At 37.2% G+C, this 26,021-nt stretch overlaps 1 protein-coding gene across 1 annotated transcript in view; it reads left to right on the top strand.

Annotated features, from left to right (window-relative positions):
- Nucleotides 1–26,021, top strand: part of ESR1 (estrogen receptor 1) — a 179,555-nt gene that overhangs the window by 57,080 nt on the left and 96,454 nt on the right. Inside the window, 1 exon segment of the mRNA XM_054514452.1 lies at nucleotides 16,364–16,868. Coding sequence (XP_054370427.1) covers nucleotides 16,441–16,868 — 428 coding nt within the window. The 5' untranslated portion in view covers nucleotides 16,364–16,440.

The following is a 26,021-nucleotide window of genomic DNA, read 5'->3' as shown; positions in this document are numbered from 1 at the left end:
GCATACAATATGGAAGTTTTTGCTTTACAGATTGGCTTGACTGTTTCTCTAAGACATACTGATGACTACATTTGTGCAGTCTGGCTCTTCTCACTTTTTTCTTCAGACTCCTTGTCAGTACAACACACTGATGTAGCAGAGCCAAAAAATTCAGAAGTCTCTCTTGGACAGTTTAAGCTGATTGAGAATTGAAGGAAATATAAGTTTTGTTTGTATATATTTAGATATGGAAAATTTTAGTCTATTGAACAATATTTCTGTATGTTCATGGTGCTCTAGATGTGTTACACATACAAAAAAGTTAGGTTGTTTGGTAACTCTTCATTCACATCTAATAATTCTGATCTCTGGTGTTCCTCAAAATGCAGGTTATTCAATTGATTAATTTTTCTGTTGGCACAATATGTAATTAGGGACAGTCTGTAAATGGAGCAAGATCTGAGTGCATAGGTAGAATTAGGAAAGGAATTCATGTGGAATTCAAAGATTCTGGAAAGGAAATGAGATGATACCGTGACAAGCATTACCAGCCACTTAGCTGCAGATATGCATCTTGCTGTTTATGTGAAGAGATGATGACCTTGGCAGGGTTTTCAAGCCTTCAGCTTCTGGGAGATGATCAGACTTCAATTTTTATGAACATTCATGTTGCATTTCTGTCCGGAAGGAAGTTATCTCTTTTGGAGGGTGGTTTCTGTGATGTTACAGGCACTTCCATTTCTTTGAGATAAGATTATAGTATCTAATTTTTCATACTGGGATTGTTCACAGTGATCGCTTTTGGTTGCTTCTTTACATTTTTGAGCAATGTGAGCCTATGAAAATTCACTTAAGAATATTCGCATGTTTGTGGTGTTGCAGTTTCAGTCAGGAAGGATGTTTTAACAGATGCTTTGGCTTAGGAGAAAGGAAGCTGGTGATGTGAAGCTATTAAATAACTTACCTAAAATATGAAGTAAATGGCTTTACTGCTGGTGTCCTATATCCTGGGTAGGCCAGATATTTTCTCTTGCAAATGCTATTGCAAGATCAGCATATCTGCGGTTATTTAGAAAAAAATCATTATGTTTGAAGGCTTTGCACCAAATCAGTATTTTTATAGAGTGCTAACTGTGCTTCAGACACTGGTTTATTTATTACAGTGTTTGCAGGTGTAAATTTTTTTAAGCAATGAACTCCATATTAATGTTTTTAAAAATATTTAGGTAGAAATAAACAAAATACTATAGGATGAGGTAGTTCTTGCCTCTAAATATCTTCTTGAAATTGGATGGCTTTTGATGAAAGCCTGGTTATTGTCAAATATGATTGTGAAGGTGCTGTATCTATTAAAGGAAGAGAGCATGAAGTGTAAGTGAATACATTTTGTTGCTGCTCTGTAAAATGAGCAAACGTATCTAGAATGTGTTTAAATGGTTAAGATTATTCTGTTTTCCATCATGGACTTCTATCCATGAGAGTGAAAGGTGTCAGATAGAAGTGTTATGGCATCAGTGGTTACTGAGGATGTCTGGGAGATTAAAGTAAATGACAGTTTATTCCCTCAAAGAAGAAACTGTGCACCTGACAAAATAGAAACTGTTCAACTTTGCAGGAAGTTCAAACATTGCTGCTACAGTGTCTTTTATGGTGGTTTGTTTCCTTGTTGAATTCAGAATGTAAGTAATCAGTGAGAGATTTTGGTCAAAAATCAAATGCTAATTCTATCAGTGAGGCTGTGTAAGAGTATTTGCTCCTGTATTTCCAAACAATCAACATTTCAAAGCAGAAATAGGGTGGGTGGAGTAATACAACCTTGTAGCGTATTCACACACCCCCCCCGCCCCGCTTTGAATGAGAAGGGCCATATTATTTTTACATAACATTGTTGAATATTTATTTGATTATAATCCTATTAATTTTATAGGGATTATTTATTAATTGATTTAAGTGAGGATACATTCGTGCTCATCATGCAAGTTTGCCAGTTACTTTTCAAGTATTGACGAATTTCACTCAGTTTTATCAAGGGTGGGCTTGTGCAGTCTGGGTACCTCAGCAATAAAACATAGCCATCTGCATTTTTTTTGTCACAAAGCAGGTCTAGATTTTTAATAGTGTTTTTATTTTTTGCATAAAAGTATGTTTTATGTAATTTGATAATGAACAGTGATGAGCAAGTTAAGAATACTTTATAGGAAAGAGTGGATTGAAAAGCCTGGGAAAATAAACTGTGTCTGAAGTCATTAAGGATTCCCTCTGGAAAAATTGTATGCTGGTAATTTTTGGAGCATGGGTTCCACGCAGTGAAGTTGAAGATATCCTTACAAGTCATCAGTGTTCAACGTACATTGTGAGATGTATATGTATGCTGATAAGCAACCATTTTTATATAGTGCCCAAAATGCTACCTCACAGCCAGTGCAGTCTTTAAACACACACAGCATCTACACTTGACTTGAAACTGCTGCAGTATTGTTAAGCATAGTCAAATTACACAATAGGAATGAATTTAACTAATGTTTCAATTCTAAAACTGATTAAACTGATTTATGGTATAAGCTCAAGAGGAATACTTGTCCAATATTTGCCCTCAGTTCCTTTTTCAATAAATATATTTCACAGCAATACAGTGGAGATCAGTCTCTCAAAATTGGCTCACTGAAATATTTGTAAGACACAAACTAAATTTTATCTCAACTAGAAATGTGAATATTGAAGGATAAAATTTTGAATAGAAATAGTAACTTTTACTTCTACTTCCAAATATTTTGCTGAGGTATACTATGTGTCAGGATCCAGATTACATAAGAGAATACATCACAGTGCTTTTTAATATCTGAAGACTGAAATGGAAGGGATTTTGTGATTAATCATGGGTACTAAGCATGTGCTTTCTGTGGGGTGCAGATTTTTCAGGCTGAAGTTCATATTACAGTCATGGAACTCTTCTGGTTAATGAGCAGTGACCAGATGATGGTGGAAAGCAAGGATGAGCATTTTTCTTCTTCAGTAGCAGATGAAGGCTTTCTTTGATAGTATGAATAATAATGGGTATTCTTGTAATTTGATCTACTCATAATCAACTTCCTCTGACAAAATGAAACATAGGCATACAGGGATTGCTGCTATATTGGAGCAGAGTGCTGAATTTCTAACCCTAGTATTTTGTCTGCAGCAATATTTTAAATCCTATGTGAAACTACCTTTAAGAAAAATTCTCAACATTATGGATGAATAGTTTTTGATGTGTCACAGGTATTGAAATTACCTTTATATTTATTTTACTCAAAAAAGAATATGATATTCTAGATAAATACTTTTCTTCTAGTAAAAGAAGCTAGGACTCAGTGTTATTGTGAAATTGAGCCATAATTTTTGTAGTAGTTATTTATATTATTCTTTGTCAATATTGGCTAATCACAAATATGCAGAAGTTCCACATAAGTAGGTCATCTTGTACTTGTTTTTATGCATAGAAATGTGTAACAAAGTGAATAGAAACTTCTCATAAAAACTTCTGAAAAGCAAAATACTACTTGATATTAAGCAGGGACCATTTTGTCTTTTGAAAACAATGAATCTTTAGATAAAATTATTTATTTTTGTACAGCACAGTATAATACAGATAATAGAAAATAAATAAACTGTGTTAAAGGTGTATGTAGCCCATGGTGTATTTGATTGAGTTTCATCATGGCCAATTTGAATGTGTGGTGGACACATCCCTTTGAGAGTTTACATCCTTTCTGCTTTGGCTCATTGAGTGCACTGTGAAATTAATCTAAGGGCTTCCTGCTGCTGAACAAGGTTCATTCATGTGCTCCTGCAGTTTCTCCTAATCTGGCTCAGGAGCTGCACCAGTGTGATACTTACCTTTCAAAAACAGCAAGAACTTTTTGCTAATGTCAGTCTCCAAACTAGAAGCATGAAAGATGCAGGAATGTGAAGGCTGGAGAAAGGATATGACCACTTTTGACAAACAGTTCACTGCTAGATCACTTGAGCTGTATGGCAAAATTATTCTTTTTAAAACCCTGAGAAGCACGAAAGATTGACTTTACAGGCTGGCTTTCAGGAAGGTGAATTCCCTGAACACTAAAGCAGGCATGTGTTTCCTATGTGCCTTCCAAATACTCCCTTGACCATTTCAGGTCAGAAGTGCCCAACAGCTCACTGTGTATACTCAAGTCATGCTGAAGCTTCTGGGACTGAGGCATGCCCAGGCTTCAGCAGTCTGCATTGCTCTTGAACTTTGTCATCTAACAGGTAGATTGCAAACCAGTTTTTTGAATCAAATCTAAAAGCCAGGAGCTTTAGCTATAAACATAAATCAAATACATTCAAGATGTTTTCTAGGCAGCTGGACCAATTGTCCTGGAATAGCTTGCGTCTGTGCTAATAGTTTCCACAATGTAGTGGATGAATGAAAACTAAATGGTGGTAATGGTTCTGGAATTTTTTAATGCCTCAAACTCAGGAATATTTTGGGGTAGTGCTGTTTGGCACATGCCAAACTTATCTCAAGAAATAGTTCAACAGTTTATAGTACAATTGCAGAGAATCTGCAGGTCTGTCCTGTTTTCAGTAGGTTAAAAACAGCCTTGAGCATTACTGAGCCATAGCTCTGCATGCTAACCTCCTTGTAGGGGCTCCAGCCTTCCCAGTGCCACCCACGAAGCCACCACATTGATTCTGTAGTGTGTCACCAGCCCCTATGGCTCTAATGATGCCAGGACTGTTTGTACTCAAGGGAGTACAATCAATAGAGTCTACACTACTGAGAGTTTTTATTTTTTATCAAGAGGCCTTTCTAAGCTATACCTATGCTCTTTGAAGGAGTGTGGTGGAAAGAGTTGTGCAACATCACTGCCTGAATTAGTTGTTGGTAATTAGTAACTTGGTGTGGAAGGCAGTGAACTTTACTAGAAATATGCTGTCTTGTGAGACAGAGGTTAATAATCCAGAGCATGGCACCTTGCTAGCAGCAGTGTTTCTTCACATTTCAGTGCTGAGTCAGGTAAAGCTGGCTTGGGAGTCTCTGTATCAGTTGTCTCTGTCCAGTACAGATCTGCCCTTTCTCTCTGTCATGCTGCACAAGTGATGCATTGATGAGGTTCTGACTGTGGCAAGAGCCTCCTTTAGGAATTACTAGGAATAATCCTTTCTCTTAGTTGCACAATAAGAAATTCAATTTATTGGTATTTCTCCAGGGACAAAAAAGTAGCTTAAAAATTCAAATTAATTTACCACAGATGCAAGAGGTCTCTGGTCACTTTCAAAGATTTTGCTACTGTAATCTCAATTCCCTGGAAAAATGGCTACTAGTTAATATTAACTCTGGGTTTCCTATAACTTGACATCAAATCAAATATCAATATTCATACATTTGACATTTCTAATGGCAATGATTTTTGTTCATTCTTTCTGGTTTTGTAGTTCATTAATAATAATATCTGTGGCTTGTAGACCATTGTACTAAATAAGTATGTGGAACTGTCTATTTCACTCACCCCTTATGGATAGGAAACCTGTTGATCTGATGGACTTCTGAACTTAGAGAAGAGTCTGTATTGCAAAAGAGCCATTTAATTAAATTACTGATGGCTGTGTTTCAGAAAGACCTCCATCTTGTTGCACAAAACAATGAAAATGGTGGAAGAACAAATAAAGATAGGGGAATGCTGAAATAATAAATAACTTTGACCTTTTTTCCCCTGTCTGTTGGCACCTAGTTACTTCCTTTGATCTTCCCTGCCTTAAACAAGCTAATATCTGCCAAGAGAGTGCAACTGTTACTGAATCACTAAGGTCCTATTTGTTCCGCTTGACAGATGACAATGCATTTTTGTCTTTCTACAGAAGCATAGACTTAGGAAGTTTTCTCCAACAAGAAGCTTGGGTTTTCTCCAATACTAAATTTCTTTTTTCTTGCTTTTCTTTTTTTTTTTTTTTTTTTTGCTGTGTGGGTTTTATTTCCCATCTCGTTGTGGTGGTGCACTGCTGATGATTGTGTCACCATTTTCTGTGAGGTGCTGGTTAGACAACACTGAAGTTGTATGATTTTGCTGTTGCTTACGATTGCTCTGGCAGGAACAGAATGCTTCAACAGCTGTAGTGTATGTTGATGCTTCAGTTACATTATGGTTGGTTTGTGAGTGTCACTTGTGATTGCTCTCTTTGCTGCTCCCTGATTTCTTTGAGCAATTTTTGCTAGTGCTAATTAATCAGTTCTGTACAGGTTTCTTGTATTTGTAAATGTTGAATTGTTTGATAGCTTGATGAAAAGGTTTTATATTTAGAGTTTAGAAAACAGACCTGTCTTATTAAACAATGCAACTTTGAAACAGAAACAGGAGATACATTACCAGGTCTATTTGATTTTTGTAGAGAAATTGAGACACTTGTTCTTTAAGGGTGCTGCATTTAGTCAGTTATGTATTTAAATCTGGGCTATTGAGCAAACATTCTTTGTTCTAAGTATACCTTGTGCTTAGCACAATGAGAACCTAATTTCTGATGGTGATCTTAGGTGTTCCTGAGTACAAATAACAATCACAATAGAACTGAATGTTTCACATTGGTTTTTCGTTCAAATTCCATTGACCGTTCTTGTAGGCTTGTTAAGTCAGTTTCAAAAATTCTTCTCCGGAGTAAGGAGGCTATCTTATGTCACAGAACCAGAATTATATAAAGCTTGCAAGTCATTCCTGAAAAATGAGGCATAACCTCTGCTAATTTTGAATTTCTCTGATGGTTGGAGTTGATGTGTGCGTGAGGATAAGACTTAGGCCTTGATCCAGGAAAGCACTTAAACTCATAATTTAGCTCATCATGATCAGTTTCCCTGGAGTCAACAACTGATTCAAATTATCATGGAAGATATATAGCACAGCCTTATTTAGGACTATATATTTAATACAATCCCTATTGATTTCCAAAAAAAAAAAAAGAAGTAACCATATCAGAAGAGTCTTTATAAGGATTCATTTCAAGATCTTTCTCTTTGTGCATGTCTTTGCCATGTCTGTTGTGGAAGAAACCACTAGTTATCTCCCAAGTGTATCTTTTACTATAGATGGTACATTTCTGCTATTTAAATGGAATTGTGTCTTCTGAGGGAACCTCTTACTGAGACTTCTTTTGTAGAAGGTCTGAATTTTTGTTAGAATTAAGAAATATTTTCTTAACTGCTGATAGAAGATTTTCAGAGTTGACCAGAGCAGACAACACATCTCCAGCCTATAGAGGCTTGTTGAGTTAGCTCATAGCATTTTTCCCTACAACATCTACCATACTTTTTCTCTAGAATATTGAACTTGCTGCTTTGCTTGGGGTCTGCACAGGACATTTGCAGCCAGTACCTTCCCTGCTAGACAGAGTAATTATTAATGAACACTTGCTGTCTGACTGTGTTTTTCTAGAGTATGGTCCAGAGGGATGAATAATGGCAGCAGTGAACCACTCAGGTGTGGCTGTAGCTGTGCCTGGCCTGGCAGTGGCAATAACAAGCCCATTCTTGACATCAAGGAGAGAATACAGAAACATGTATAGTAACACTGATTGGTTCAACAACTGATACTCCTTGTGGACTTTTCCTCTTGGACTTTAGATTTGTAAGAATAGGCCCAAAGGTAAACTGAGACACCTTCCTTGTGTGGCACTGGCAACAGTCCAGTGGCTCTGAGATAATCTCTGAGTAGATAGGGAGAACCTAAGGCATGCAAGAGGACTTGATGTGCTGATTGCAGATTATTCACAAGTACATGTGACATGGACATGCTGCAATAGCAGAGATTGATTGACAGTGATTAGGGGAGTAAATAAAGCAAATCCATTTATCAGAAGATGCCCAGAAAGTGAGGGACTTTTTCTACCAGTGTCTGGTACATAAAAATGGGATGCTGAAAGCATCAAAGCTTTTCCAAGTAATTTGGGTGAAGAGTTCTCTTGGTCTGAGGGTCACAGTAAATGCAACTGCTTGACATGGCAGGGTTAGCATCATCACAAGGACCTTTCAGTTGGAGGATCAGCTTCTAGGGAGGAAGTGGGAATGTGTAAATGTTAAAACCAAATTTGGTGTATTTGAATACCATTGCTGAAGAGAAATGAGTGAAGAAATTAGGTCATGTCATAAGATTGGTTTTATACTTCTTTCAGCTTTGGGGTTAGGCTCTACTTTCTGTGTACTTGGACTCTCTGGTCACTTTACTGTACAGGCACCTGCATCCTACGCATGTGTGGAGAAACACTGACACAGGGAACTAAAGACACTTCAGAATGAGTCTTTTTTATCTCCATCAAAAAAAGCGGCTAGTTTTGTTTTGTGGAAGCCACAAAAGATGGCTGATTATTTATTGCCAGTGTCTCAGTGAGTGTTCAAACATAGGTGTGCCATTGACTACTGAGAGCAGGTGGGTCCATTGCTAAGGCAATGGGCAGCAAAGATATTTTGGATAAGGACTGGAGTAGTTTACAGAAATGCTGAGAACATACAGTGAGGCCAGTAGAATTTTTTTCCTTCCTAACTCGTGAAATGTGTAAGATCTTGACATCAGGCATCTGTGGAAAATGGGGAAATAGGCCATCATCACCAAGGTAATTAATCTCTTCTGAGTGTTTCGGTGCAGATCCGTGTATTAGACACATAGAATCATGGAATAAATTGGAGGGGATATCAAGGTACCATCTAGTCCAAACCCCTGCTCAAAGAAGGCTTAAATCAGGCTACTCAGGGACTTACCCAGTTGAGTCTTGAACTCAACTGAGTCTCATCCTCAAAGGAGTTCCAACATCTCTGGACAGCCTGTTCCAGTGTTATATATTTTCTGATGTAAAAAATCATACTTAATATTGAGTCAGAATTTCCCATAGTTCATCTTGTGTCCTGTTGCCCCTTGGACTGTTGCTGTGCACCTCCAAGAAGTGTTTGTCTCTGTATTTTCTGTGTATTCTCTGCTCAGATGGTTGTAGGTAGCAGTAAGGTACTACTGAGTCTTTTTGCTTACAAGTTGAGAAGGCCCTGCTACCTGAGCCTGTCCTCATACATCCTGACCGTATTGGGATGTCCAGAGCTCAGGAGGACTATAAGGAAGTCATGTGGTTATGCAGAGAGGAAACTGAAAAGGCCAAAGCCTAAGTAGAGTTTTATTTGTCTGCTGCCATAAATGGGAGTAAAAGATGTTTCTATAAGTACAGCCACCCCAGGCTGGCAACTGGCCACAAGTGCTGTTCCTCAGGGTTCGATGTTGGTGCCGGTCCTGTTCAGCATCCTTTGTTGTTGATCTGGACAAATTGGGTGCCTTCTCATTCAGTTTGCAGGTGACACCTGGCTGGGTGGGAATGTTGATTTGCTTAAGGACAGGAAGGCTCAGCAGGGGAATCTAGGCCTGTTTTCATTCCTTTAATCTCATAAACAAAACTTGAGAGTTTTTATGAGATATTCACCACATAAATGGATTAAGCAGGTGTCTCATTTCTCACTGTATTTGGGAGCTCAGGCATGGGAATAGTTGATCATATTGAAGAGGCCTCATCCTTAAGCCAATTGCAAGATATCCAAAAAAGAATTTTCTTGCTAGACTAATGCTAGTGATCATGGCAATCAGTCAGTCCATTCAATTTTTCTCTAAATGTGGGATACTAAGCTACCATTTTGCATTTCCCAGTTCATTCTGATTTTTACATGGCTAGATCTATTAGAAATATTCTTTTAGGATGATGTGTTTGTTATTAAGTATGGAATGTTGCTTGATCTTAAATCAAGGTTTCATTGCTTTTCTACCAGTGAACATCCTTGCTCACAAGTAGTTAACATTTTGTGTAGGAAAGCAGAGAAATGTTCTTTTTTGCTTTTGTCTTTCAGCATCCATGAAAACATCTACTAACTATTTGAAATATTAGTATTTGCTAATATCTTTTGAGTTTGTCCAGAGTACTCAGGTATTTTGGCCCATTTTACATATGTAGAAAGTAATTTATTCTGTATGAGTCAGGCAGAATTATTTAGTTTTATCCTCTCCCATCTCTGAGGTACAAAAAACTGAAAAAAACACACAAGCTACTTATATTACAGGATGTCTTCTACTCCTTCAGAAAAGGGTATATTTTAACATACTGTTTTCTAATGCTGGATTGAAAAGGGAGATGGTGTCCCATTTAGTTTCAGGAAATTCAGTCTGTATATCTGGGGTCTGAAATTCAGTCTTGTAACTGACACAGTAATCTGCACTTAATCCCAGACTATTACTCTACCCCAGAAGAGTAATGAAAGGGGAAAGCATTCTGTATTTATACTAGCTTGGACTCTTAGCATGTCATTCATTCTTTTGGTAAGTTTCGTGCCCAGTTGATTCGGGACTAAGATCTGAAAGAGTGGAGAGCAGGCTCAGTCAGGAAAGAGCTTTTAGGAATCTTAACTCTTAAAAACTTGCAGACTTTTCAAGGGTAGAAAAATTGGCCAAAGGTGGATGGATTTTCAGAGGAGTAGCAAAAGCCAGTTCTGTGACACAGTGTTTCACCTCCCTGCCAGATTCAAAGTTCCTGCTCCAAACTCCTTGTTTGCAGCAGCAAAAAGGTTACTTATTTCGAAAAAGGGTTGCTAGAAATCTCTAAGGATGGAAAAGCAGATAATTTCCTTCCAACTGGCTCAGGTACTTCCAAATTATTATCACTGAGCTCATCAAGCTCATCACTGACATACAAAATTTCCAGCTGAATGGCTAAAATCTGAGAGTGTCATAAATAGATGCAAACAAAGTCTTACCATTTAAAATGTCAGAATACTTAACTGAAAAGATAGGCTGACATCCTAGCCTAATATTTCTTGTGTTTGCACAGATAATTTCAGAGAATGTAATAGGTCTTCCATGCAAATTACAGGTAAAATTGAAGACATATTTAAATGCTGTAGATTAATAAACATATGTGTGGAATAATTGTATTCAACAGTGCTCCATTTGCAGTAAGAACTATTTTGACCAATTTTTTTCAAAGCCTCTACTTACATTTGACATGTGAAAGCAGAAGCTCCCCTTTTAACAGGAAAACCAAAAATTTAGGATTAGATATCTTAGATCTAGACTTTTGGTGCCATGGCTAGTTCTAGTGGGTTACTTGGCAGCAGGGGAAAAAAGAAGTATACATCTTTGCATCAACTTATAAAACTAAATGTTGAAAACTTCCACTAACAGCATGAAGCACTTATCTCTCTTTAGAGCCTAAGGGATTTTTAAGCATGCCTCATTTGCCTAGTGGTATCACAAGCTTTAATTTTTTTGTATTTTTTTCTTTCCACAGAGAAGATTTATAAGGCAGTAGGGTAGATGGTGCTGTTCTCCAGCTGTCTGTCTTGAGGAGTTTCCTCACTGGACTAAACACAACATAATTTCTCTGTAATGTTACTGTGGAATCTTGGAAAAACATAATGTTCCTCCTGTTATGTACAATAGATTCTTCTTTAATTGCAGCAGCTAAAAAAACCTTCTATCTTTATAGCTGTGGAACCAAAGCGAAAAAGTTTATGGTCTTTCACTGTCAGCAGGTTTATGGAAAATTTATAGTATGTGCTCTGAGTTTACCATTTTTTGTTGCAATACTTACTAAAACTAGTGCTGAAAAATGCCTGTTTTAGAATGGAGTTTTTCTGTCTTTAAATTTTCCTATAAATTTAATAGCATTGGTGTATATTTATATATTTAATTTATACATAGAAATATATATATATTTTTTATTTGAGTATATACTTTTGCATACTACACTTCATATAGTATTTTTGGTTTATCTCCTTTTCCCTCAAACTTCTGTTTTGTCTTGTCCAAAATGCAAAAATATGTTCAGGCTGCTACTTTTTCCTTTAATTTTTTTAATCCTATAAAGTGAACTTATTTTGTTACCATTCTCTGACTGCCTTTCAGGACTTGTAGTCAATAGAAAATTACTGATGTTAATGGCACTGAAAATTCTTAAACTTTCTTCCAGTTATCTGGAGAAATTGAAATAATATCTTCTAAATTTTTAATGATCTGTTTTCTTTTTTCTGTTTCTGAGATCACTTCACTGGTTCCACAATATTTTCTGTCAGTGGAAGAAGGCTACGTTTGGGTTTTTTTAAGCTATGTTTCAGTTTAGAAGTGTTGGACCGATGATCCAGTTGAGCCAAACTGCAGTATGCATAGTCTGCTAACTTGATCTGATCACAGTTGTCATTTGTCAACAAATTAAAAAAAAAAACCAAAACGGATGCAAAGTATTCACCAGTTAATCAAAATAAACAGAATTTGCCTTTAGAAACATACCTACATATTTTTTCAGTTGCAAATTGTGCTAGTTTAACCACAGAGCAGCAGAAACATGATTTAGTTTTATTGTATCTGCATTTTATATTTTGTTAGTGTAATCAGAAATTCCCCACTCTGGAAAATCTGAGTTGAGCACTGGAAGTCCAGCCTGTCTATAAAAGGAAAGCAGGTTGGAATTTTTAAAAGGGGAACACAGGATTTAATCAGTCACTTTCATTTATCTAAACTATTGATTTCTCATTTCCATGAGAAGTGTAATGCCTGAGTCCTCACTGTTTCATCCCAATTAATTTTCATTGAAAATCACTCTGTATGAAGATGCAGTTTCTGCTTTGACCTTCTTTATTAACACATCTGTAGTGCTCCTCAGTCACAGTGGAGTAGTCCCTCCTACTTCTTCAGTATTCATTAAATGCTGTTTTCTTTCCTTCCTGTGCAGGCAGAAATCTGGATGGATCAAAGCCAAATTTTATTTGTATATTCCCAAACTTCAGAAATATAGCAAAATCCCCAATCTATACCTGATCTCAAGTCAGCAAATCTTTAGATTTTGTAGAACCAGATCCTCTCTATTTTTATATATCTATGTATCTCCTGTAGTACATGCTCAGCAACTCAAAAACAATATTAGACTTTGATTAAGGTGAAATACATAGGGCAGCTTGGCTGTAGCTGAATACACAATAGTTAATAAATTATTAGATCTGAGAATGTAGACTACCCCATTTTGAACAAAACATCTGTCTAGCACTGGAAAGGAAGATGCTGCAGCCAATTCATGTTTTTATTTACTCTCTGTTCTTACTACATGTAATTTACCACAAAAAAACACAGAGTGAATGAGACAAGTCCTTCTGTATGAGATCTGCATAGTTTTAAAGGCATACATGATGTGGGATTTAGAAAAAATAGGTTTTTCCATAAACATTTTGCTGAAGAGCACTAAATACCATTGCTAGATCCTGTACCCATTCCCATACTCTAATATTTCCATATTCTAGAGCATGTAAAATCTGACATGTAATAGATCAGATTAAAGTGAGTTGTGCGGTAAATCCTGACCTTTAAGCAAAAAATACTAGGTTTTGGAAACCTTGATCTCATTTTTTTGAGAGGTGAGTCCACAGGTGGATGCACCTAGTGCCAACTCTAATGCAGGGTGAAGTAGCAGTGTTTGTTACTTTGGGGCAAGCAGCACATTCTTTACTATGTAGGACAAGAAAGAAAGCAACCCTCTAGTAACTTTTTGCATTTCATAGTTTCTTTATATCTAAAAGCCCATATATAGTAAGCTGAATCAGAGCCTGATTTTTTTTTCAGTGTACAAAAATCAAAAATTCAGCTGGGATTTGGCTTGACACACCCCCCACCTCACCCTTGCCCTTTCTTGCTCTCTTGCTTTTCTTCCCCAGGAAAAGTAAGTCAGACATTACAGGATGCTGTTGCAGAGGTTCTCAGCCAATCCTCAAGATCTTGTTTGTGGCACTCACTTTTTTTTCTCTCAAGATGTGTACAGGGCTGTGTGCTGCATGGATACTGCAGCTGTCTGCTGCTGAGCCCTTTCAGTGGGAGGACGTGGCTTGCGGAGAGCTGCTCATAGGGTCCCTAATTTAGATGGTACACAGCAGAAGTGATGGTGGTTCAAGTTAAGCCTGCAGTATGTTTAATGCTGTTTACATCTGATGGAAATTTTAAATATTTGACTCCCTGGAAACACACTGCCTCCCAAAAATAATTAATGAGGTTCTTACAAATTGCATGTAAGAAGCACAGGGCACACTCAGAAGTCAACTCTTTGTTTGTTCACTTTCTGTTTTTTTGTTTCTGACTTGGTTTTTCTGTGTTTTCTTCACTTCTGCATAGCTATTACACTGGAACATTTTACTTCATATCAATATATTAGACAGAGCATACATATTCGATAATGCTTCAGATACAAAGTTCATTTTGTAGCACACTATAGAAGTAGATATTTTTATGGCAGGTAGATTCACATTAATTCTCAGATTAATGTGAATAATCACATTAATAAGATATTATGCCTTTTCTATGTATTTCCAAGCACAAAATGAAATGTGTAAGGGTGACTGGCTTAAACTTGTAGCTGCCATTCATTTCAGCCCGTGCAGCCCTGCAGCCTGGCTGCTGAGAGCTGTGCTTACTCTCTGTTTTGTGAGTCTCTGCAGATGTACAGTCACCCACTCTGAGAGAACATGCAAACACTCTTTTTTTCCTTTTTTTTTCTCTCACACTGTCTGGCATACTTTCAGCACAACTCTTCGAAGACTTTCTGAACTGCTGGGTATGGTTGCCTGATTATTATTTTTTTAACTGGGAACATGTTTAGTCCAGTGTTATTTAAACAAGCTTATCTTCTTGATCAAAGTCTACAATCTGAAATTTGAACAGGGTAGGGAGGGTGGCTGGGTGGGTGAGGAAATATATCAAGTACATTGTTGTGCATGTGCTGATGTCTCAGCTCTGTGCCTGTGAAGGTAAAAACATATATTGCTTCAGAATATTCTTGCAAATATAAAAATCTTTGGCTATTTTAGTAGGAGTTCTGAAAGCACTGTATTATTTCTAAAATAAAACCGGTTTGAGTAAACTTTTCTTGACACTTCTAGTGACCTGCATATTCAGTTTTTCAGTTTCTTGGGTTTTTTGAAGGTTGAGCCAAATAACTGTGGAGTTGTTTAAGTATAGCAGAGGCTTTGCTAGTATTCAAAGCACACTAGCTGGAGCCCATATATTAATGTATTTAGGATTGACATTAGCCTATTTCATTGACTGAACCACAGACCACAGCAATGAAGCTGGAGAGCTTGAAACAGTTTCTGGAGGTTTTCATTTAGCTCGTTCAGGAGAACTGGTTTGTGCAAAGTTAAAATTATATGGAATGAGATAGCAAGAAGAAGCATGCATGCCACACCTTTTCATTATGTTCTCTCTTTTATTTTCTTTCTAAATATAACTTTGAGAGGCATGTCAGGTTTTTTTAAAGCCAATCCCATTTGATTATTTTAGATTACTTGATTTTTTAGTTTGATTTCAAAATTCAAGTTTGCTAGGCTTTTGTTCACAAGACTAGGAAAAAGAATTTCCTGTATTCAATTTATATATCATGCAATCAAACAACCATCTCCTAACTCTGACAAAATGTAAATGATATCTATTTCATCATTTTACAGAATAAAAAGAAAGAAGCATAATTTTCTAGGCTAGTCTAAAGCTTTTCCTTGCTTTTTAATGTTATTATAGTGCTCTAATAACTGCAAGATGCTGTTGCTGATGAAAGTATATTATAAATCTTCTCTTCTGCATGGGTATCATGCGCACTTCATTTTATTGGCTGGCTTTATTGACTGGGGCTTGCTCCCTGCACACCCAGACACACAAACATACACAGACACACAGAGAGACAGACACACAGACGCATGCTTGCACACACACACACACACACACACACACACACACACACACACACACACACACACATTCTGTTTTGCCCTATCTTGGTTACAGCACAGTCCTGCCCAGGGTCAGTACAATGTACACATTACATATTTCTAGCAAACATGAAAATGAATCAAACAGCAGGAGAGATAAGCACAGATAGATTGGAGCCTGCTGAGGAAATAAAAGGCAGTGATCTGACTGACCATTGGACTAGTCTTCCTGGTTGGATTTAAGTGTTCTTTCCCGTTAGTTGCTGCAAAGCACTGTACTCTGAAGTGAAAAAATGAAACAATCAGTAAGAATGAAGTAACATTTAGACGGACAATTCTTTGGTATAACTCCAAACCTAATTGTTTCTGAAGTGATGTTTAAACCAACATCGGCACCAGGCAAGGGCTCCTGGCTCGAAGCCAGCACCTTGTAGTGCATATTAGTGCAGATGAGGAGTTCCTGAAAGTTAGAGAGAGGGAGAGGGAGGGAAGAAGAGAGAGAGAATGTGCGTCTTCAGTGCTCACTCTGCATTTGTTTGTATCCTCCTCCTTGCCGAGATTAGAGGAATACCTGTGTAGTGCTGCTTTATTATGATTTCTGCTGAGCCTCAGAATAGGTTCTGGTATTTTTTTTAGGTGGACTGCCAGCTGCCGATCTTGCTGTTGACAGTAAAAGCAGATATGTTCCTTGCTCACTGCCATTAGTACTGACCATGACCCTTCACACCAAAACCTCTGGAGTTACCCTGCTGCACCAGATTCAAGGCACTGAACTGGAGGCACTGAGCAGACCTCAGCTGAAGATTCCCCTGGAAAGATCGCTCAGCGACATGTACGTGGAGACCAACAAGACAGGAGTTTTTAACTACCCAGAAGGAGCCACCTATGATTTTGGTACTACGGCTCCTGTCTACAGCTCTACCACGCTCAGTTATGCCCCTACGTCTGAATCTTTTGGGTCCAGCAGTCTGGCAGGATTTCACTCCCTGAACAGTGTCCCACCAAGCCCGGTGGTGTTCTTGCAAACGGCACCCCAGCTGTCGCCCTTCATCCATCATCACAGCCAACAGGTACCCTATTACCTTGAAAACGATCAGGGCAGCTTTGGGATGAGGGAAGCTGCTCCTCCAGCCTTCTACAGGTAAATGCTAATTTCTTTTTTATTTAAGCAGATGATCTGAGAAAATTAGAATGTAGAAATCTGTTATGCCCTAATATTTGCTTTTTGTGCAAAAGAGTGTGTGATTTAACTGAATCATCGATGATATCTAGACCATAAGAAATAGCGTAGAATAAAACAAACTAATTCACAGCCCACTCCACTGTGACTGTAAGCTGTAAATTTTGAAAATCTGTGTTAAAAACTCATCAGATAATGAGTATAAATATTTCCTGGGAAAACATGAAATCATAATTGATTAAAGAATGGCAAATGACCTCAGTGTTGTAATGTATTATAATACTGTCTGAAGTATACTAAAAAGACTTCCACCACCACACATTTTTCTGTGTGAGTGGTTGTTTGTTCAGCTCTTAGATGGAGTAAGAATATTTTTCTCCTCTGTCTTCCTTTGCAGTGTGAGAAGTGGCTTACATAGGAAGTTGTTCAGAAGCACTATATCCTTCCGAATCAAAGTGTTAGAGTTGACTCAGTGACAGTATTTCAGTCAGTAACCACCTTCCTGAGCTATCCAAAGAGCTGTGTGCATATTAAGATGCATTTTTCATTGGAGGGATGATATATATTAACTGTAAACCTGGCATGCTGCTTTTCAAAAGATAGGCTTGTTCAGCGGGGTTTTTAGTATTTTTGTCCCTCAGTAGGAGCTTGGTTCATGTTTTGTCTTTTTGGTCTGGAATAGAAAGACTAAAGTATTGTTGAAAGGGGGAAATAAATTTCCGTGGTTTAAATATTTATTGTCAATAGTGAAAAACATTACGTCTTTTCTTGAAGTGACAGAAATTAATAGAATTATGGCTTCTAAAAAAAAATCATACATACCTATACCCACACTGTTAACGTTTTGTGCAGTATTTATAGCATAGTTTTGCAACAGCTTATTATATTGGGCTTCAGTGAATTAAAGAGAACAGATGGATTTCTTTTTCTGAACTCTGTCATTCTCTGTTGATTTGAGAGATACAGGTGAGTTTGTTAGAAGTGTACCAACTCTAAAAAAATAAAATCAAGTAATTTTTTCCATGTTGAAGGCCAGACTCTGCTAGGCTTATTTACACAGTATAACATGTTGCCATGAACAGCAACGTATGTTCTGAAATCTAACTCAGCCAGACTAAGAATCTGGTAGTAAAATCTGGTCCCAGCAAACAAAATGATTGCACTTTTTTGGAACGGATTGGGCAGTTTTGGGGAGCAGGTAGAGTAAAGACAGGTGAAAACATAGATAATGGTTATGTTAAATTGTCCAATACAGTGATCTGTAAACTGAATTGATTCAAACAAAATTCTTTTTAGTGCAACTAAATACAGTACTTCCTGGAAAAATAAGTACATGTCAGAGCATAGTGATCTTGAATGATTACCAGTGACTTGAAAGTTAAACTGCACTTTGTGCTCGATTAAAAGACTTTTTTTACATGAATGTCCCATGCAAACCTATGGTGAAAACTATGTAGGCAACCTTATGTATGTAAACAGTGGAGAAGTGAGTTTGTGAAGTTGAAATACACAGGCAGAAAATGTTCTACAGTCAGGTATTATACTGCAGGAGGATTCAAACCTGAGAATCACGTAGACACAGAAGTTGCTATGGAAATAGTGTTCTTTTAATTTTTTAGCTGTGAATTGAAATCAGATCATTCAAAATAAAATTTTAGTTTAGCTGCTTGAGCAAATGTGTAAGACCAGTGCTGTATTCCCCTTTTCCTGACATTTCTGATCAAGGTTGTGTGTCACCCTTGGGGATGTGTATCAGCCCTTTGAAATTGCTGAGGCTTAATGCAGCAGTAATTAGGTGAATTTATGATCTTGGATATGCCAGAAGGTTTATCTGCATACAGTGTTATACAAATGATTTAATGGCCCCTTCCAGCCATAACTCTGTGGAACGCATCTTATGTGGTAATAAGAAATGTTTTTCAAAATGCTTGCTATGATTATCTTTTGTTAACAGGCATGGTACTGTTCAAATCAAATAAATAAAAAACTTTTCTCTTTTTGCTTTTCATTTTTGTGAGGTCGTATTTACAAAGTTTTCACCCTCACAACACTAAACATTAGGTCTTGTGTTTTGGCATGAGGCCAATCACCAGTAGTCTGTCAAAAATAATTTGAATATGTGTTCACTGCCTAGGAAATTTTTAAATGTCTAGCCATTTGATTTAAGACTAAATTCTTTAAAAAACCTTCCAATTTGCTTCATTTATTTGGCTAGTCTCATTGTCTTCACTTAGGTTATATGAGCAAAGAAAGCATAGGGCAGTATAATCTGGCAATGAATAACTTGATGCTGGAGATTGAAAGATGTCTAACTACCAAAATAGAGATTTTCTGGAACAGCCTACCAATAGGAGTGGTAAAGGCAAAAAATCTTATAACATAAGTCCTAAAAAAAGTTATAATGAATCATGATTAGTTTGTGATATGGCTGCCTGCTTCCATGAAGTTATGTAACCTTAGACTCAGTAAGTCTCCTCTGCAATTCTCATTTACCTTTCTGTGTAACTGAATTGTGCTATTTGTCTTTTAGGGCGGAAATATTTACATTGCATCACCCTATTCTACTCTGAATTTGACATGAAAGTGTTGCATTCAGTGATACATTCAGTGATATCTAGGACAATAAATAAACATAGTTCGGAGCCGAGATGATATTCTGTTCGATACTTTGACAAAATGTTAAAAATCTTCAGTCACAAAATGAAAAAATTACTCTGTCTGATAAAGAAAACTTTTAATGTCTTTTGATTTTGTTAGTAAGTGTGCAAAATCATACTGCCTATAGACAGATATGTATTAATAGGTGTATAACTATATGACTGCAAATTCTGAAGTTATATTTTGTCTTTCAAATAGTGACTCTTTTTCCAAAAGAATAAATCCCTTGTTGTGAGATAATGGTATGCTTCTATATTTAGCTGAAGAACATAATGATACATGAAAATAATGATTTTCAAAGAATGCAATAAATATATTAATGTCCCTTCTGGTATCTCTAAATCATGAGGCATCAGAATTTGAGAAGTGGAGAAAAAAGGGCTTAATTAACTCAAATTGTGCTGTCTATACATAGACTTCTTTTTTGTCTGATCTTGTGGCTGTTTTTACAGGTAGCCAAACTAAAATACCTTTTTCTTATCTGACAATGTCAAATATCATTTTTTAAAAATTTTATTGATAATTTTTAGTATTGGGTTTTTTTATTATTGAATGCTGACTAGTGGTTGATAATTATTACAGGAAATCTTGTACTCATGACTATTACAGTAAATTAATGGAAATTTTTTTTTGTTCTTAACTATTGAATTTGAGTTCAGGTAATTTCTGGTTATTTCCTCTCAAATATTTTCAGCAAGATTTGATCCACTCAGAGAAAAAACAAAGCTTTCAGTAGCTGATTTACCTCAGTAGTTTCCTATAAGAAACAGCAGAACATCCTTTTTGCTCTACCAGTGTGTCATCCCACTGAGTCTGCACTCCTCAGATCTGAAGTGAAATCATGCATATACTTAAGGCCCTTTGTAGCCTGTCTTTGGTGCTGGTTCCAAATTTGACCAAAAAAAAAAAAAAAGGAAAACTCCCTGATGAGAAAACCGTTTGTCAGTCTGTAGTGAGGGACAGAGACTGGGCAATTCAGTGTACAAACAGAATAAGAGATTAATTGCTCCCTCACTTTTAGTGGCTAGTTTGTATCTTCTGATGCTTCTGGCTCTATGTTTAGATTAATGTAATAAAGTTATTTGTTTAGCATTAGCCCCAATTATCATACTTGCAATTGAGTCTGATGTTCTAATCAATATGGTCACAACGTTCATTTTAATGCTTGCTAAAATTGAGAAAGATTACAAATGTAGATCTATCCCTCTCCTGTTGTAATTTGTAAATCCATCCATCCAAAAAAATAGTTATGTAACCAAATACATAAACTTTGTTAACCTTGTCTGATTCATTATGAATTTTTCTAGCTGTTCATGTTGAGTTCTAAATACAGAAGATTTTTTCCAAATTTTAAAATTAAAAGTGTTGAAATGATTTCAAAGTTCAAAGATGATTTTTCTTTTCTTATTTTTTTTAAATATAGCATAAAGTATTTCATAACATGGAGTATGATGTAATGTAGTGTTTTGCTTTGCTTTTTTTGTTTGTTTTTCTCTAAAATGTCAGTCTGCTCAGAGGTTCTCTCTTGAACAATTTAAGCGTTCAAGCAATTTCTTGAACACTTGGAGTGTTCCTGTTTACAGGTCTTGTGCTGGTATCTCTGACAATTTTGCAGGAATAGATGACTGTAATAAAAGAGACAGGAAAACGGAGTCATCTCATGGGTTGTTTCTTATCTCATGGAAACGTTGTAAAGATAAGCCCATTAAATGTTCTGAGATGCTCACACATGACAATTATGAGGGACTTGTACAAAGCAACTTTAGTGTTTCTGCAGCCCTTCTTGGAGCACGTGCTGATGTGGATCATGCTGCAAGTGTGCTTGCACCATAAATCACCAATCCACACTGTTGAGAAGCACATGTGATCTGTGCCTCCTCGTGCCCCTGAATACGGGCAGACAGTGATGGAAAGGGGTAAAAGAGATTTTATGCTTCCTCATTACCCTCCTTTCTGCCAAGGCAGGGAGATGGATCTCACTTGTTCTCTCTTCTCATTGAAGAAAACTTCATTTCTGCAGCAAGTTACTTTTTTGCATAAACCACAGACATAGGAAGTGCTTCATATATCAAGTCCTTCCCAACAGGACTTGAAATTCATGTCTAAACTCACGCTTATTTAGACTGACTATGTGAATGGGGGTCATCTAATCAAATGTAGACACCTAGGTCTGTATTCATTTTTCCATTCCTTAGGCATCTACTGCATGAAGATGGATACCCAGTGATATTCAAAGTTACGTGAAATTAATCCCACCCATACATTTCCTGTAAAGAACCAAAACAGTCACGCTCTGTAATATTCCTGCTCATAGACACTGCATTATGTCCCTTGAGAGGGAGATGGGGAATTGACTCTGTGTCACTGGCCTTGATCACTCTTGTTCTGAGGCTATTGAAACAACAAACACTGCTGGCCATATCTGCTCTGATATGGAAAGCATTAGTTGCTGGCATCAGTTCCTTCAGCAATTGCAAAGTGAACATCAGATGCCAGCAATTTTTATTAAACCAACAAGATAGGATGACCAGATCTCAGGCATTGCTCCAAAAAAGCACAAGAGTGTAGTCCGGCAACTGAAGTGCATCTACATTTCATAAAAAAATTGAGATTTTGGAAATTTTTGGTTTGATATTGTTGACAATGAAACACTGAAATGAATCATGAGCTCCCTGCTCTGTCTGCAGGGAGTTTTCTATTATCTATTCAGGCATCAGAACAGAGATTAGAGCAGAGATGCTGTCCTTCAACATTCTCACTTGAAGTGCTGTTTTCATTGCATTCATTGCAGGGACTGTTCGTAAAATTTGCTGTACAGGGACAAGTCACATCTGAGCCTGAGTGGCCTTTCCAGTGACTTGCAAAAGGTTATAGTTTACCACAGCTCATTAGGAACCCTGATCAATGTGACACTGGGCAAGGCAAGGCATTTCTGCTTTTCTGCCAAGTTCAGATTCCAGTTGCTGGGAGGCTTCTTACTTCATCTCACTCAAGATATTCTTGTGCAAGACTCAAAGCATGAGTGATACCTGTTAGAGACAAGAAGATCATAAATCTGCAGGATAACATTTCTCCTTGATAAGATATTGATAACAACATTGGATTCAGGAGTGATCTAGGCATTTTATTTTAACCCTTTACTAGAAAAAGGGAACATGGTCCTCAGAAGACAGAGAGCTTAAATATGACTGTCCTAAATGTAAATCCTATTTGATACATGTACATAACAATTGCAGTGGTCTCCCAACCATAGCAGTCTTAACTATGACACAATAGCCAGCACCTATATAAATAAGAAATAGGAAAAGATGGCTCACTGCATGAAAACCATTGGTAAAAGTGAAAAATAGTAGTAAAGGCTAAAAGTTAAGTGTAACTAAGAGGACTTCTTAAAAAAAGCAGGTGGTGACTAACAGTGAACAGCCACGCATGCATGCATGTAACCACCAGTGGATTGTCTACAACCCTTCAAGGGTGCAGCTCCCCTCTTGTTAGGCAGCTTGGGTGGAATGTGTCATGTTCTGGTTCCACATCCCACAGTGCTCTCAGCTGCCAGAACTGACCTCCCCAGCAGCCAGGCAGCAGAAACAGTGCAAGGTCACTGTTGAATGCTACAGGGAAGAGCCTTCTCCTCCCTCTGAGGAGGACAGACCAGAGAGCATCAAGGCAGCACCAGGCTGCATTTAATGCCCATGCATTTCACCTTGCATTCGTAAGCCATGTGAGTAAGCAATGTGGGGTTTTTTCACCTTGATCATACTATTGAATTAAGGAAACTACTTTTAATTTATTATATAGGGAACACCTGTATTCTTCCATTGAAGATTTTTTTTCAGTTTCTCAACAATCTGCCGTGCAAGTTTCCAGTGCAAATTTCATTGCTACTTCCAGTCTTTTCCCTCCCTTTTAGTACTTGCTATTGTGCAGAAACAGTGCTTTGATCACTGCAGCCTACTTCAGTACTGATTTGAGCTGCTAAAAGATGGCTATAGAAAACTTTATAGGATACTACAAAGGGTACATCAAAGCTGGAAAAAGAAGGAAGGGAAATTTACTGAAACACAGGAAAAGGCTCAGCTCATGATAAATAAAAATCACTAAGAAGATGCTGTGCAGAAAGCAGCAGCTGTAGTAGAAAATGTGGCATGATTTAGGCCCCAAATCTCAAATCACAAGGCTAGGAAACTCATAATATCTTTCCAAATAGCCTTCACATAGTAGCTTTTGCATATAGCTCTGCTAAAATTGGAATATGTAATACCCACTGCTTTCTTTCTATTTCCCTTCTACTTTTATTTTCTTTTTTCTTTTAAATGTAATTCAGGCTTGTGAGATCTATTAATTCAAAAATCAGTGAAAGATCATGGAAGTTTGGGTTGAAAGGGAAGACTAGTTCCAAGTCACCTGGCATGGGCAGGGACACAGTTCACTAGAGCAGGTTGCTCAGAGCTCCATCAATCTTGCCTTGAACACTTGCAGGGATGAGGCATTCACAGCTTCTCTGGATAACCTGTTCCAGTGCCTCACCACTCTCATAGCAAAGAATAATAATATCTTCCTAATATCCAGTCTAAACTGACCCTCTTTCAGTTTAAGGTCATTCCCCCTTCCTGTCACTACATGCCCTTCTAAAAGTTCCTCTCTGGCTTTCTTGCAGGCCTCTTTTAGGTACTGGAATGTTGCTGTAATGTGTTGTCTCTTCTCCAGGCTGAACAGCCCTAGGTCTCTCAGCCTCTCTTCAGAGGAAGGGTGCTGCATTCCTCTGATCATCCTTATGGTCCTCCTTTGGACCTTCTTGATAAGGTGGCCTGCAGCAGACCTCCACTACAATGTCACTGGTCCCTGCCCTCCCTTTAATCCTGACCTATAAGTTCTCAGTTGGCTCCACATCCATCCCCAGGTGGAGCTTTGTGCATTCCAGCTCTTTGACATATTCTGGTGTTTAGAAACTTACTCTTTTTCCTTCTTCAACTTGATCTGCCAACAGATGGAAGTTTGGAAGTTGCTAACTGTAAAAAATCGTGATTTAATTTTACTGTTGAAGAAAAGTGCTATAAAACAAATGATCTTTGGCAAAAATAAAATGCCACATAATACCCTGTCATCTCTGTTTTCAGTTCATAAAGCCAGTAAACATTCTTAGAACATTTCCTTTGCTGGGCCATCTTGATTAAGCAGTATCTAGTTATTACTGAATAACTTGTATCAGTTGGTGTCTAAAATAAATTAATTCACATAAGTGAATTAATTCCCTGCTTTCATTATTATTTACAGCTTGGACTTGACAGTGAGATCCCAGTTTCAAATTACGTATGAGAGAACCCTTGTCTTCAGGACACTGTAGCCATGGCAAAGAATATGCTGGTTGAGACTGCACAGCAAATCTAGTCACCTTTGGGGAACTAATATGTCAAAGGACAGCTTTGTCTGTTTGCTTCCATCCTGCAGTAACATGATACTTCTCCTTCAGCCATACTGATAACCACAAGCAAGGAAAAATATGTATGTTGCCAGCACATGAGCCACTGTAGGAGATTTATTACCTTGCAATACCTTTTTGTGGTTTGGATTATTTAGAATTTATGGGTTGAAAAGTATGCCAGCTTATTCTTGTCATGCTATGAGAAATATAATCCTAATTTTACTCTACAGGAATATCAATTACAGATAAAGCATGCAAACCCTGGAAGTGGTGAGAGTATTCTAATTAGGTTCATGGAGAAAGGTGGTAAGATAGAAACCCATATAAAATAATGTAGCTGAATGTTTAATGGTAATAATATCAGAATCAGTTAAGATGCAAGAATATCTGCCAGATGTATGCCATTTTAAGGAGTCAAATATTTTTAAAGCAAGTTGCACCTCTGTAAGATGTTACTATTTCTTCCTTGATTTAAGCCATGAAAAAAGCTGAACAAAGTGGAAGTAAATCTGATTTTATAGAGAAATTTGAAACATCCTGGAATAAAACTCAACTTTATTTTAATGGCAGTTCTAGTAACACTGTTTATTGTTAAGTCTGACTAGGTTCCTCTTTTTTTTGCTTACTTATATTGTTTAGTTTTGGCTTATATTTTTCATATTAGGTGATTGTCTCAGGCAATTTTTTTAAAATGCATTTTGAGAAAAATGGCTCAAATTTCTAAGTATGATGAAGGAAAAGAAAATTTTGCTATAATCATGGAAAAAAACCCTGTAAACTTTTCGCTGAACATCCTAGACACCATTGTATTATAGGTAAACATACACCTGATACTTGATAGTGGGGGAATGCTGTCAAATCAGGGTTATTTTTCTTTAATTTTTCCCCAGAAATGTTGCTCAGTTTTAAGCTACAAACTCTCGAAACACCTCACTATTCACTATGGGAATCTGTTTGCTAAATCTGATAGCTAAATTATATGAAATTTTATCTACCTTACATGCTCCATCTTTCCTCAGGGATTGCATAATGAC

This window comes from Molothrus ater, chromosome 3, assembly GCF_012460135.2.
Source record: "Molothrus ater isolate BHLD 08-10-18 breed brown headed cowbird chromosome 3, BPBGC_Mater_1.1, whole genome shotgun sequence".
Lineage (NCBI taxonomy): Eukaryota > Metazoa > Chordata > Aves > Passeriformes > Icteridae > Molothrus > Molothrus ater.
This window is presented reverse-complemented; position numbering and strand designations above follow the sequence as displayed.